Source organism: Notothenia rossii (genome assembly GCF_949606895.1).
Source record: "Notothenia rossii genome assembly, chromosome: 6".
Classification (NCBI taxonomy): domain Eukaryota; kingdom Metazoa; phylum Chordata; class Actinopteri; order Perciformes; family Nototheniidae; genus Notothenia; species Notothenia rossii.
Window position 1 is genome coordinate 11,647,942 of NC_136909.1, and position 15,569 is coordinate 11,663,510.

General features: G+C 41.4%; 1 protein-coding gene across 11 annotated transcripts in view; it reads left to right on the forward strand.

Moving 5' to 3' along the window:
- ank1a (ankyrin 1, erythrocytic a) overlaps window positions 1-15,569 on the forward strand; it is a 90,162-nt gene that overhangs the window by 65,791 nt on the left and 8,802 nt on the right. For 10 of the 11 annotated variants that reach the window (XM_079690097.1, XM_079690092.1, XM_079690093.1 and 7 more), the window contains 16 exons: window positions 181-259; window positions 1,152-1,267; window positions 1,605-1,829; window positions 2,275-2,429; window positions 2,513-2,724; window positions 4,579-4,783; window positions 5,017-5,113; window positions 5,249-5,477; window positions 6,099-6,227; window positions 6,352-6,471; window positions 6,558-6,642; window positions 6,815-6,889; window positions 7,190-7,321; window positions 8,096-8,245; window positions 14,419-15,073; window positions 15,204-15,552. In XM_079690097.1, coding sequence (XP_079546223.1) covers window positions 181-259; window positions 1,152-1,267; window positions 1,605-1,829; window positions 2,275-2,429; window positions 2,513-2,724; window positions 4,579-4,783; window positions 5,017-5,113; window positions 5,249-5,477; window positions 6,099-6,227; window positions 6,352-6,471; window positions 6,558-6,642; window positions 6,815-6,889; window positions 7,190-7,321; window positions 8,096-8,245; window positions 14,419-15,073; window positions 15,204-15,552 — 3,013 coding nt within the window. The remainder of the gene's footprint in view (window positions 1-180; window positions 260-1,151; window positions 1,268-1,604; window positions 1,830-2,274; window positions 2,430-2,512; window positions 2,725-4,578; window positions 4,784-5,016; window positions 5,114-5,248; window positions 5,478-6,098; window positions 6,228-6,351; window positions 6,472-6,557; window positions 6,643-6,814; window positions 6,890-7,189; window positions 7,322-8,095; window positions 8,246-14,418; window positions 15,074-15,203; window positions 15,553-15,569) is intronic. The other variant, XM_079690101.1, reaches the window with a different exon arrangement.

Sequence of the window (15,569 nt, forward strand, 5' to 3'; positions counted from 1 at the left end):
AGGGGGGCTGGGCGGGGAAACAAGCCAGAGACCAAGCTGGTAGCCACAAGCTACCGGCTTGGTGGAAGGATAGAGGGGGATGCACCATAAACACTAACTAAACACCAGGGATGAGCACTTGGGAGGAGATTTAAAGAACTTCCTCAATCTCACTTGTGTTTTTCTCTTTTACTACAACAGGAATTACTCCCCAGCCATTCCCCGGATCCCCCGGGTCTCTCCGGAGACCGTTATCCTGAAAGAACACGAGATGGATCTGGTACTGAGTTACTCCAGAAATGTAGCACTGCACTCCAATAAAGTTAAGGGACTTGGAAGAAACATAGTTTAACGATACAATAATTGTTAACACTTTGTATGGGTAACAGTTCAAGAACACTTATTTCCCATAATGCAACGTAAGATATTTTATTAATCCTACCTTAACAGGTTTATGCTTTCAAGGTTTACCAGTTTGCAAAGCTTGCTCCTGTAGTCCTGTAATTAATTAGCAGGTGGAGTACCCCTTTTGCCCAGGGTCAACTTACTAGTCCTTTCCAAAGTTTAGAGCATTTAATATTATTCATATATATAATATTTACATATAATTGATATCAGTGGAATACATTTGCAAAGTGGTCTTTGGAGTCGTGCAATGGGTTGGTGAGCAACTCTTTGATAAAGACCATATTGAGTTGAAATACCAGAAAGAAAGGTGTGTAACTGACCCTTAAGTTAAAGTTATGTTTTTTAGTTAAACTACTATTTCAAAGGTCAAGAACCAGCAATTAACTTTCAAGACTAATTTGTTCATTTAAGTGATATCATATGAAGGGTTGTGATTAATGGACCTGGACTAAACTCACATTTTAATCTAAATCTCAAATTGATGATTTCTTTTTAAGGTCAACCCTCTTTATAACATGATAATGTAGATGAGAATACTTCTTTAGAGGTGTTATGAAGGTTATTGAAGTACCTTCTCCATATCCACTTTTAAAATAGCTTTAAAATGCAGGACGAAAAGACAATTTCTCATCATATCCCTTTCAATATTAACTTTATTAAACATACGTGAGACGTGTTTGAATAACACAGGTTTGGGTTCATTTAAAGATGATCTGTTTTCTTTTGAGAATGTTATGAAGAGTTTGTCTTTCCTTCTGTTTTAGCAACACACTCCTCTTCCACTGCCCAAAGAATACGACGACGACTCCCTGATTCCCAGCAGCCCAGCGACTGAGACGTCAGACAACGTCAGCCCAGTCGCTAGTCCCATACACACGGGGTCAGCACATCTTTTTGTTCCACTGAATCCCTCTCTAATATCTGATCCGGCAACTAACACAATGCACACAATGTACAACAATATCTGTTTTCTTATTTTTTGTATTACTGCTGATTTCTATTCCTTTTTATTCCATTCCATTGCAATGTAAAAACTGTTATATTTTACTATAATTTATTATTTTAAATATTTTTCTAGTTCTCTACCTGTGTTTCTAATTCTTGTTTTACTTTTATGTATGCACCACGACACCAAGTCAAATTCCTCGTATGTGTAAACCTACCTGGTAATAAACCTGATTCTGATTCTGATCATCCCCATGTTTGTCCCTTTGCAGTTTCCTGGTCAGTTTTATGGTAGATGCTCGTGGCGGCTCAATGCGAGGCAGCAGGCATAACGGTCTGCGTGTGATCATCCCCCCGCGGACCTGTGCCGCACCGACCCGCATCACCTGCCGCCTGGTGAAGCCGCAGAAGCTGACCAGCCCCCCTCCGCTGGTGGAGGGAGAGGGGCTGGCCAGCCGGATCATCTCCCTGGGGCCCGCCGGGATGCAGTTCCTGGGGTGAGGAGACTGGAAATATCCTCCTCTAAAAACACAATGAATCTTATTAGGGCTGTCAGTTAATGACTAATTAATTACATGATTACTGAATTATCCAGTAACAAAACATTACTATTGCACATGAGAAAAAAACAATGTATAGAAATAACAAAATATTTTCTTTTTCCCAAATACTTTTATCATTAAACTTGTGGCTATAACCATCTTTTTTGTTGTAAGTGCAATTCAAAGTGCTTTCATCCACAAATGAATAGCATCGTGTTATTTACCCTACACAAATGTAAAATACCATGCATTATTAATTAACACTATCTCGAACATGTATTTATTTATAAACATAAATAATATATGGGTGTATTTCAATTTGAGAGTGTTTAAGATGGTTATATTTAGTACATAATTGTCATTTGTTGATGAATATGTTTCCCTTTGTGTTGTGTTTTAGACCTGTGATAGTGGAGATCCCTCACTTTGCTGCTCTGGGTCGGGGTGACCGGGAGCTCGTGGTGCTGAGGAGTGAGAACGGCAATGTCTGGAAAGAACATCGTAATCGCTACGGTGACGAGGTGCTAGAAACAATCCTCAATGGGATGGATGAGGGTAAGACTTCAAATGCCAAATTTCTAAAAATGTCACTGAATGGTGTCACTTCCTGAGAGTTTAACCCTCGCTTTCCTCCTCAGAACTAGAAAGTCAGGAGGAGCTCGGGAAGAAGCGGATCCGTCGCATCATCTCCACCGACTTCCCGCTCTACTTTGCTGTTGTGTCACGAGTCCAGCAAGAGAGCGACCTGATTGGACCAGAGGGAGGTCAGCTGACAAGCAAACTGGTGCCATTGGTGGAGGCCACGTTTCCTGAGACGGCCGTCACCAAACGAGTGCGCCTAGGTCTGCAGGTGAGATGGGACGATGAGGAGAAGGAAGGAGAAGAAAGGCAGAATCGTTAATGCCTGTGTTGCCTGAAAGAATAAAGCATGTTACTTTGATGGAATGACCTGATCATGTCAGCCTCTGTGCCAAGTTTTCCTGATTTCGTTTTTTCTTTAGTTTGTTTATTCTGCTTTTTGCATTTTTAGAGAACCTTTTTACATTTCCAGTGCATGCACTTGGCACCTTTTATATAACTGTGGACTGCTCGTTTAGTGCTGATATGATATTGTTTGTTTTTTCCTTGATGTCTCTCTCACTAATATATTTATTTCATTGACAAAGCCCTGTATTTACTATATTTCACACATTCATTTGAGATACCTTGTTACAGTTAGTCGAACATTACTTGATGGAAAAGCAAAATGCATGTTTGTATGACTGTATACTTACTGTGTAGAGGTCTTTTTGTCATAAATGTCTCGAAAATGTGTTAAAAGGTCCTTATAGAATGAAGTGTTGTCCCTCATAAAAAGGGACCCTTTAATCTTAGTTAAATAACTGTTGGTTGAAGCTTTATGACCCTTTTGAGAGAATGGATACACTTTTTAGGTCTTGACATTTTCTATAACATATTCACCAAAAGAAGATAAATATTTTATTAGCACACTGCACCACACTCAATTATACAACAGGAAACCACTCTCTTTACACAATGATCCACTTAAGGTTTAACCCTCACCACCTGATGTCCTGACATCCTGTTTCAAAATAAAACATCAAGTTGCTCTAAAATCCATAACAAGTCATATTGGAATGAGATTTAATAATGGGGCGAAATTGCAGATTACAACAATTCAGGCATCAATCATAAAATAATTGTCACATTGAACCTTTTTTTCAAATTTCTTCAAAAAAAGGTTTTTAAAGGTTTCTGAGCAAAAAGTCCTTTCAAAGAATTTTTTATAATATTTTTATGAATGTTCACAATTTTTTTTATATTTGCTGACATGATATCAAGGCTTTATCAGCCTTTGTTTTTCAGTGTGAAGATATTTTTTCCAGTTCAACACTATGATTGCATTAATATTTGTTTTTAACAAAAAACATAATTAAAAATATTTAGAATTTATATAACATTTTTGGAATATATAGGTCAGAAATGTATGAAATGCATTCATTAGATGGAATCGTGTAAATCTAATATCAGAATCTGTACCAAAATGTAGTAGATGTCTATGAATGGACCTTCAGCTGCTGTCCTTTAGACGCAGGAATGAATTTATGACAAGCTAAATATGTATTGTAAACTAACATGCGACCACACATGATGTAACCTCTAAGATAAAATAGTGAATGTAAGTTAAATAGATATGCTCATCATTTTGTATTAACATATTTTTAGGAATATATATATTTAACTCAAATGTTGCTTTAATAATGATGTCATGAACGGCCTTGTCAAAACCCACAGTGCCCTTTTCTTTGATATCCATTTTGTATTCATAATTGTAAAAGCTGCATGTTAATACACTTTGTTACATTTTACAATAAAAAGGAGTTATTAAGTGCCACAAAAAAAGTTGTGTTGCTATTGTCTTTCCACGTGTGATCAAACCAACCACAAGGTATTTTATTCACTGTGGACTTCTTTCTCTTTCTCTTCACCTTTCATTTTTCCTATTCGGTTGTCCTTTCTTTTACCTGTCTTTTCTTCGTCCATTGCCCTATCCTCGATCTCTCATTGTCTGCCTCTACCTGCCATCTTCTTTTCCCATCATTTCATTTTACAATCTCCATTACCTATCCCCTTTCTCTACCATATCATCACCCTGTGCCCGTGTTACGTATCCCCTCTTTCCATCATTCACTCTCAACCTCAGGCTCAGCCAGTTCCAGATGAGCTGGTTGCTAAGCTGCTGGGTAACCAGGCAAACTTCAGCCCCGTGGTCACTGTGGAGCCTCGGCGACGCAAGTTTCACCGACCCATAGGCCTGCGTATCCCCCTGCCCCCGTCCTGGAGGGACAGCCCACGAGACGCTGGGGAGGGAGACACCACCAGTCTGCGTCTTCTCTGCTCAGTCATAGGTACTGCATGCCAAGGCTGGGACTTGTGTAGGAGTAAGTGTGTGTGTGTGAGTGTCGCCTGCAGCTTCTCCCTTCCATGGCGAGTGAAGATTAATGGGGGTAAAACTGCTGATTTGCAATGAAGAGAGATTTTCGAATGAACATTTAGTTTTCTTATTTTGTACTTGCACCATGAGACTTTTGCTTTAGCCAGAATAGCCAGTTTACCCTTTCTCCTCCTGACTGATTCCCAGGTGGCACAGCCCCAGCCCAATGGGAAGACATTACTGGCACCACCAAGCTCAATTATGCTAAAGACTGTGCCAGCTTCACAACAAACGTTTCAGCAAGGTAAGTTGGCAACACATACATCATATTAACAATTACTCCACTAAGGTTAATGTAAAACTTTGCCATCTCAAACAGTCAGCTAGACAATAAGATGTTTCCACACAACTGAGATTCCATGTCATTGTTTCGTCTCAGGTTCTGGCTCGCCGACTGTCCTCGGACTGCGGAGGCCATCTCCTTCGCCAACCTGCTCTACAGGGAGCTGTCAGCCGTACCCTACATGGCCAAGTTTGTGGTGTTTGCAAAGATGAATGAGCAGCGTGAGGGCCGCCTGCGCTGCTACTGCATGACCGATGATAAGATGGATAAAACACTGGAACAACATGAGAACTTCACAGAAGTGGCTCGCAGCAGAGACATAGAGGTCAGTTCAGAAACAGGGGCCAGTTATAAGGAGAGTTTAACAAAAAAAGTACTTAAGTGTTGTTACTTTACAATGATATTGTCTCAAGTAGGGGTAGATGTACTTATTCAAATAACTACTTGAGTAAGAGAGAAAAGCATTGCGTGAACAACTTAGATGCAATTTATTAGATAACGGTTTTTATGTTCAAAATGGAAAAACAATTTTAGGTGCATTTACACTTTTGTACCATTGTTTTCACTCGATATCCAGACCCAGGCAAATAAACATCTACCTACTGTGAAGCATTATTTATTTTCTTAGAACAATATAGAAAAAAAATGCTTAAAGAACAGCTAGGTTTGAGCCGTGTGTTTTTCATGCATACGTATGTGTGTTTTGGTGGGTGGGTTGTGCTTCCTTATCAAGACCAAATGTTTAGAAGTGCAAATACCTATAATCTATCAAAAATGTACTTAAGTTAGTGTTAAAAGTAATAAAATAGGCAATAAAACAACTTGTTTTAAAGGGTGTTAATGTAACACTTTATTGCCCACCAGTGAGAAAGGCAGAGCATTATACTGATGTGGTCAAATGGTAGTGTGGTGTAGTGTGGGCTAATTCCTGTGTGCTGTCTCGCAGGTGATGGAGGGAATGCCGCTTCACCTTGAGTGTTCAGGTAACCTGCTGCCGGTGAGGAAGGCCACCCAGCAGCCTCGTTGCTTCAGCTTCCAGGCTTTCAGAGATAACCGACTTCCTGTCTCTGTTAAGGTATTACCATGTGTCCTGATCTTTGTTAAGTTAGATATTCTTTGTTGTTCAATTGATAATAAGCTGTCTCCACACTACATACAGTATACCTTTTTAATGCTTTCCTTTTGTCCCTGTGTCTAAGCTGAGAGACAGCAGTAAAGAGCACAGTGGATTCCTGTCTTTCCTGCGCAAGTCCACTAAGTACGAGGACAACCAACATGTGCTCTGTAACCTCAACATCAACATGCCTCCATGTATCAAGGTAAAGCTCCAAAAGTACAATGTGTTTAGTCAAAGTAATTGGATGTGAGATGATAGACTTCAGTGTGATTTGCTTGTGACTGGCAGGTTATTGGGAGTGAAGACCGGAGGCGAACTCTGACCCCGCTGGCTTTGAGAGAAAGATACAGCGCCTTAAATGAACCTGCTATGGGTATGAGGCTCTTACTCCGCCAACAACTGCTCCTGCTTATGTTTTTATAATGCTGTATTGAATATAAATAAACAAGTATGGCAATGCAGGGATAATCTCAACCTTTAATTTACATGTAACAAAAGTAAAGATGTCAGATGTTAAGTTGTCAGTTTTGGTCTGGTGTGTGCAGCATCTATGAGCGCCATGGAGAGGACGGAGCTGAAGATGGCTGTCATTGCAGAACAATTGGGACTGAGCTGGGCTGGTGAGAAAAACAATGAAATACTGAATCAGATTTTATTTGTTGTAAACTTTCCATATTTATCTTATGTCCGACAAGCTTGGCTAGCTAGCTGCTAATTAAGTTCAAACATGGCAACCAGCCAATGGAAAACAATTATTTCCTGTTTTCCTGCCAAGAGCCGAGCTGTTGACAGACAAACTGCCTCTTCTGGGTAGAGATACTGTGAAGGACTGTGTAGAGTATAACAGCATGACCCACAACCAAAATTATATAAATATTTATCTCACTTACTTGATTTGTTCGGTCTAATTTTTGCCACAGAGTTGGCGCGAGAGCTTCAGCTCAGTGTGGATGACATCAATAAGATCCGTGTGGAGAATCCCAACTCGCTGCTGGAGCAGAGCTCTGCGCTGCTCAACCTGTGGGCCACACGCGAGGGCAAGAGAGCCAAGAGTGAGTCCATTACATCTGAAATTACTGTGCATTTCTCTCATCCTGTCACCTAAATTATGGAAGCCCTGAGAGGCTAAGAGGGAAAAATATCCGGTGATTGATTTTTTAGGTCTGATGTTAATGGTGGGGACGTTTTGGCTGGTGCTTTTTGTCAGGATATTTGTTATTTTCCTATTGTGTACTAGCAAGTTTTGTAACATGCCAGTTAGTAAACATTTATTATTTTGACGGTATGCGCCCGGCTTCTCTCCAAAACCAAAGTGCTCAGTGACAAAAGTAGGAATAAGACTGGGCGTGAACATTGGATTCTGCTTTAGCTTGTTTAAGTCAGCTGAAGAAGTTTCAAAAGCTGAAAAACCACGAAGCGGCCATTTTTCTTCTTGATCAGTAAGCTAAAAGCTAAGGTTTGCTGGTTAGCTTACTTTGAGTCTAAAGTGACACTGTCTAAACTCAGGTTGTGCATCAAACTGGCAAATCCGGAGTTCTGACGTGAACACAATCAAAGGGGGAGAGGGATTTTGCCATCTAGTGGCTGAATCTTATTAATGTTATTAATTGCACCTTTAAGTCATTAAGACAGGTGAGAAAACGTTTAGACATAGAAAATGTATCACCTGAATCTTACCTGCCTCTCAGGGCTTACCTAATTTACACCTCTTGAACCCAATTGAAGGCAGATTGTTGTAATGGTGTTGCTGTTTGTCCTGGAATCCCCCTTCCCTTCCTTCTCTTTTCCGTTGTCTGCTTGTTCCCCTCCTCATGGGTCTTCTGCAGTGGAGAGCTTGTATGCAGCTCTGAAGAGTATTGACCGTATGGACATAGTCAACATGTTGGAGGGCCAGCCACCACAGCCTGTGAGACAATCCCGGGACCTCAGCAGACGTCGACACGATATAGACAACCTGTCCCCTGGTATGACCAATGGTAAGTTCCCTCCCCAAATTCCACACTGCAGCCCCTTCCCCCATGTCCCTTTTGCTTTGATGCTGAGCCATCTTTCAAATAAACATACCACCTCGCTCCCTATTATCCCTTGAAAGTAAAGTGTGTTTCCCTCTTGATTCTGACTGCTGTCCCTTTGTCCTATCATGTATTCCCCCGTGATGCCGTTGTGAATGAAAGCTGCCACAAACGTCAAACTTTTGCAGGACAACATGCGGAGGGACTCAGGACACTCCTACTGTGCTACAACCTCAGTGGTGCCTTTCGTTATGCATTTCTCTACGGATTCATCAATATGATGGGAAGTAGAGTGAAGTATACAAATAAATAAACTGAATCTCTATAGTTTGCATTAATCCCATTACTTAATAGCCTTTGAGCAGAACACCTTACAGATAAATTAATATTTATATAATCTATAGTTGTTTGTGTTATTATTGATGTCATTTTTGTTAATTTGTATTTTATTGTCAAATAATTAGATTATTCAATATTTGATGTGCTTCTATAGCATTAAGGGGGCTTTCATTTTAGAGTGAATTGTTATTAAACAACACATTTTCATACATGATCAGTAAAGTAGATCAAACTGTAAGTATAGCCTAGCTTAACTGACCTCCTTACCAATTGTCAGTCCTCAGTCTTTTACTCCTTTTCCTCATGGTTTCCTTCGCACATGCATACTCTACATCTTATTGACTCCATTTTCACCTCTGGACTGGTGTGAGCTCCCCTTCTTTCTGGACTGGCTTCTCCTCTCTGTATCCAGTGCAGACGATGAGTCAGTCTGACAGGTGACAGGAGTCCTAATCTGTGAAAACTGGAGCAATACTTGGAGATGTAACAATGCATAGAAATATGACCATGAGAGTCAAAGGGTGAAAAGGGAGATGTTCAGATCACAGCTGCAGTGAATCTGATGTAACCATATCTGTCTTGTCCGTCTATCTGTCTGGCTACCTGCCTACCAAAGGCCTTTCCTGCTTTGAAGTTCTGCGTAAATATGTGGCGACGCTTTGAAAACCTGGATATTGTGTTTTCGGCTAACCTCACAATGATCACAGTGATGGGTTTCAAGTGGTTTATGATTTACTGTTCAGATTAAGTATGTCCCAAAGGCACAGAGATAAAGTAGAAGACGAAAACTGACTTTTTAGGCAATATGTATGAAGTGATTTAATGAAGAAATTCATCAAGTTTAATTAAGAAATAATTAAATGAATAAATCAATCAAACCAAGAAAGGAAAAACTAAGTCTATAAATGCTCGAAGAAATTGCAAATTACCTAAAGGCCACGTCTTTAGAATAAATATTGTGGGATTTTTCAACTTCCTTGTGATTAGATTTGAATTCTCATTTTTGCATTAATGTTTCATTCCTTAATTTATTTAACAAATTATTTTTGTTCAGTTCAGATAAAAAAACGTTTTACATTTTGGGAAATTTGCAAATGTTCTAGATGAAAAAGATCCATACCACTGTCTTAATCTGTGTGGTAAATATGAAGCTACTTCTGCTAGCCTCTGGTTAGTTTAGTTTAGCATAAAGACTGAAAAGAGATTAAGACCGTTATTGTGTCTCGTCCACGCTAGCTGAATTTGTGTAGCAAAAAGGTAAAGCGTTAGTTGACTTTTAGAAGTGCTGGTAGGTGGATGTTTGATCTTAAAACAGAGCCAATCTAGCTATTTTCCTATAGTCTTTGTGCTAAGCTAACCGCAGCTAGCAGTAGCTTCATAGTTACCATAACAACACAGTCTCACGGCATTTCGTGTTATAGTCACGAAATGAATCTATTGATTCGTGTTCACCAACACGATTTTCACATTTGTTTTCGTGTCACACAGAACGATTTTAAAAGCAATGTAAATAATAACAAATTTGAAGGAAAAAGAGATAAAAAAAATGAGCCTACAGATTTCAGTATTCTGACACAGAACGATTTTAAAAGCTACTTTTGGTTTCGTGCCTGCACCAAATAATAGCAAATTAGAAGGAAACTTTTTTTTTTTTAAAACAGATTTCAGTATTCTGAGTTTAAGCCCCATTTATTTTCCTCACGGACACGGCAAAAAAACTGACATTATACAATTTAAAATAAAAGGGTTAGAGTAAGATATTGAGTAAGAACATGTTTTTATGAACCACACAGCTTCCAAGATCCGACCGGACAAAAAGACGTGTTGCAGGCACGAACTATACTACCAATAGAAATACATTGCTTTTAAAATCGTTCTGTGTGACACGAAAGAAAGCAAGAATCGTGTTGGTGAACACGAATCAATAGATTAAATACATTTCGAGACTATAACACGAAATGCCGTGAGACTGGGTTGACCATAATTATGAAAGCGGCATCGACCTTCTCACAACCCTTTGCAACTAAAGCACATTATTGTATACCCCAAAGTGTAGAACTGCTACTTAAAGTCAGGTTCAGTTCTATGATGTTTTTTTATTTTAGGAGTTAAACAGAAAAAGCTAGAGTAGACCAGAAAAGTCACTTATACTGCAGCCTTCATATCTTTCTCTGACTTTTCCTGTCTTCCCCTCTTTTTTTAAAACAATGTCTTTAGGATTTGACTTATCCGTAGCATCATAGTTCTAGTGCACCTCTTTTGTAGGTAAGCACATTGTGAGGGTTTATTCTAATCTACTTCACTTTCTACAGTAGATCATGATTCAGGAAGACCTATTCTTTAAGACCTTTGTTTTAGGACATCTAAATTCTCTCTGCCTGTGGCTGCATGTGGAGAAGTTTGAGTCTTTTTAGGGCTAATGTTGAATGTCCTTTTGGGAGCCCTGTTTTCATTCCCTGTGAATCTGTCCCTCTCTCTGTGTTTCTCTGGACATGTCATCTGCAGCCTAGCCGCCCTACTCTTCCTCCTTCTCACTCCTCTCCGAACTCTGAACTCATGCCAACCTCATGTTGACCTCTGACCCACATCTTTATCTTTTTTCTTTTTTTTTGCCGACTAGTCGTGCATTTTCTTTATTTTTGTGCTCTTGAAAACCCCACCTTTTTAAGTGTCCGCTCTGTGACCGATACACCTCACACAGACTTTGTACTCAGCACCCACTGGGAGGGGGGAGGTGACCCTCGCTCTCTATCGCTGTTTCTGTCTGTGATCATCCCCCTATTTTATATTCCTCTCTTGCTGCCCTTTTCTATTTTGTCCTTCCCTCTTCTCCCATCCCTTCTTTCCCTGTCCTCCTGCATGTGCATGAGGCCGACTTTCATCGCTCATCCCCCTTGTGTTTGCATGAGACACTGGGATGAGGGGCAGGAGTAACACTGGCTTGTTGGTGATGTCGACCTTAAATGCTGCATTGGCCTTTAATGTTGCTTGACCAACAGACATGTGTTTTTGCATGGCATGCATAATGAGAATGACTAGTCTGTCTCTTCCTCCTCAGGGATCTGTCCCATAGGGAGTAAAAAAGGCCACAAACCTTTTTTTCTGAATTTGCGTCTGCTCTCTTCATGTATGAATGTTGTGGTTGTTTTTGTATGTCACTGGTTCAATGTAAACTGTGTCCATCTGATTACGGTAGTTATTTTGTGCAATATATACGTTACGTTTTAAATGTCTTTGTGGGTGTTGTTCGAGGGTCAATTTTATATTGTGCCTTCCCTTATTGTAAATGTGCTTATTATTTAATGTGAGCTCATCTATAAGTCTATGTATCAGTGTGGAGCGTCTATATATGTGTTTTGTGTTATATAGGCTACCGTAACTGTTTTGTGTCCTCCATATACATGTGTGACCAGTGTATCAGTATTTGGTATATGGAGAAAATAAGTATACTTCCTTTACATGTACTTTAATGCTTCACTGATATTTTTTTCCGTATTTGTGTATTGTAATCAGTGGGGTCAGGCAATCATTTTTCCTACTTCACACTTGCCCACTCCCTTAATTTTTTTTCTTTCACCATCATTGCCTCATCTTCTAACATGGAGAGAGGGGACTGACAAACTCTTTCATTATCTAATTCATAACAGACAACATGTCATGTTGTAGTTTGTGTGGTGTCACCCAAACACACTCTTAACACAACATAGATGTTGATATATTATCAAAGTCTGTCTTTCTATTTTATAAACAGACTAAAAAGAAATATATTTTTTGATTCACACATGATCCTTCACCTCATAGAAAAACACTTACTAGTACAGTTGTTAGTCTTACTTCTAAAATAGACTCGGTCATGTTCCTCAGATATACAAGCAATTTATACTGAAGTTCATCTTCAAGTATTTGAAAATAGGAGATCGGTTTCACTTCTTTGTAATTAGATTTGAAATATATTAATATAGCTCTAATCGTATTTGCAGCAGCTTACTGTATAATACTATTATTAAATGCAGCATTTAAGGTGTAGCCAAAGGGCAATCAAACGTTTGTGATTAGGGCCCCCTAATCTTTCAAGGATCCTGCGGTCCTATTGTTATTTCCAAACTTAAACTATTTACTCATTTTCATTGTTCTGTGTTCAGGTTTTACAATTAGATATTCTGTCAGCAATGGATGTCATAGGAATCCAGAGTCATTGCTGTTTTTACGGCAGATTTTTGTGTTTTACCTTAATAAACAAAGCACAAAATGGACAATGTAAAATATAAGAATGCTAGTTTCCACAGACACACTGACAGAGGAGCTGAAAGTAGGACAAGAGGTCCTTCTGGCCGCCTGGTGTCACAAATATCTCCTGCACACTCAGCAGTCCTCGACAGAAACACTGCCAACCATGAATCAAGTTACACCCCACAGCTCTGCACAGCTTTCTCATCACTATGAGAATACACACACACACACACACACACACACACACACACACACACACACACACACACACACACCCCTACAGCTCTCTCTGTCTCTCTTATCTACATACTCTGCCCTGCACAACATCTCCTATATCATCGTCTGGTTAATGTACTTCCTGGTAAGACATTCTGTAGTGTTAGTCATGGTGCCACTCACACTTTAGTTAACATACATTCCCATTCATCATTTACTTAAACTATTCAACATTTTTTAAGTTAGCTATTTAGCATAAAATAAGGCATATTGTGTATATAGTGCATTCTTCATAGTTTTCAACTGGATTTATCTTCCCTTATATGCAATGTAAAGTTACTATCTCAATAAAAAAAAACATTCCTGCTGCTGGGACACTGTGCTCTATCATGCCAGGTCTGCTTTTACAAAGAGAAAGATATTGTCACAAAGGGTGTTCAAGACAGTTGAAGGAGTGACCTGAGTCCAAAGCCCATTATCGATGTGCAGTTTTTCTAATTGATATAATTGCACTTGAAATACTCATTCAAATCAATGTTTGAGGCAGCAACCATGTGACTTTCACATCAGAAGGAAAATCAAGTGTATGTGTTTGCATATATCAGCAGTACCTTACGTTATATGTTTATATAGCTGTGTTACATTGAATGTATTATAATAAATATGTGTCAATATGAGTGCAAGCAGCTGGGTGGAGTGAGCTGATGTGTGTGTGTGAGGAGAGAATGAGATTGCCTGCGTGCATGCTATCCAGCCTGACAATGATATTAACCTGCCTGTTTTTCCGAGTGGGTTTGAATGCATGCATATCTGAGTATGAGTGTGATCGTATGAGAGTGAGCAAGTGTGTTTATGGCATGTGTATGTGTGTCAAGTGTGCGTCCCTGCTGGACAGGTGTGTGTCATCGCCCCGGGTTTGGGGCAGAGGCATTGATTCCTGACAGCTTCCTGCAGGTGGCAGCCAGCAGAGCAGCATCAGTCACTGCTAGGTCCAAAACAAAGTGTCAGTCAGTGCGTCCGGCTGTGTCTGCTGCTGCTGCCCCTGCTGCTCTCACAGTCAGCGCTGGCTGGTCGAGCTTGACAAACCCTCTTCTAAAAGCTGCCCTTGCCCTCTTGTCCTAAGCTCCTTGCACCTTTATTCTAGCTCCTATTGTCTTGGCCCTCCCCTCTCTCCTTCCCCACTTCTCTCCCATTTGTCCCTTCAGCCACCTCTACTCCCCCACTCCCCCCTAGTTCCCCAGCTCCTGGGCAGGGGAGCTTACCCCCCTCCCGTGGTCCCGGTGCTGTGGGGGTGAGGTGGGGAGCGAGGCGGGGGGCCGGGTGTCAGTGTGCCTCTCTCTGTCTCGCTCCAGGTTATGGGCTCGTGCAGGACGAGCTTCTCTCACCGGCCTCCATGCAGTACAGCCTGCCCTCCCCGCTGGGCGCTGAGCCTTACTGGCAGGAAGTCTCCAGTCTGGACTGTGCACCTATTGCCACCACAGAAGAAGACACCCTCATGGAGATGTCTGATGTGCAGGTGTGGCCAACAGGCAACAGCCCGTCCCTGGTGCCTGTGGAGGATTCCTCGCTGGAGTGCAGCAATGCTGACGATTCAGAGGGTCTCCTGGGGCTGCCGTACGGAAGTCTGGGTCGGCCGGCCAGTCAGGCCAGCGCAGCCAGCGGAGGGGGTGGGGTGCTGAGTGGATCCATTGAGCTGCCCGAAGACGATTCAGAGATGGGCGTTGAGTCGCTCAGCACTGCAACACCAGCCTCGCTTGTGGGCACCATCGCCGGGATCAATCTTAACGGGCTGAACAATTGTCAGAGGTCAGGGGCAAGTTCGGAGATATCAGCAGTCACAAGTACGGCTGGCGGAGATGGAGCTGGAAGAAGAGGAGGAGGAGGAAGAGGAGGAGGAGGGACGGGCTCAGAGGAAGGGCTTTCTCTTGTTGCAGGACAGCAAAGGGTGTATGCTCGGCTGAGTGAGTCACCTGGTCTGAGCTGTGTTGCAGACCGGAATGGAGACAGGTGAGTTAGTGGTGAACAGATTTTTCTTTCTTACAAAGGAGGTGACCGCTAAGGGGTTATTAATAGTTGTTTAACGTAAGCATACAAATGACATGTACCATCTCCACATTGATCCACTCTCCCCTTCCAGGTCAGGTAATGGTGGAAATGGAGGTGGTGGAGGCTCTTTCCTTTCCTACCTGCAGGAACAGTCAGGCCCGGGGTGGATCCCTGTCACTGACCCTACACAGGCCTGGGTGGGCACGCAACCTAAACCCAGGCAGGCCATGGAAGGCATGATATCGTCAGTATGTAACGCTGTGGATGGAGACCCGTCCCACATGTCCCAGGAGGCCTTACTTCAGCCGGTGAGGGACATGGGGCACTCGGAGATCTTACGAGGGCACTTCAGAGGTACCCAGCCATTTGAGAAGGGTTTGGGCTTCCCGCACAGGGTACCAGAGCTGAGGGCCTGGGATGACGTGCGCCTGAAAGGCCAGGTGAGTGTCGTTCCTCC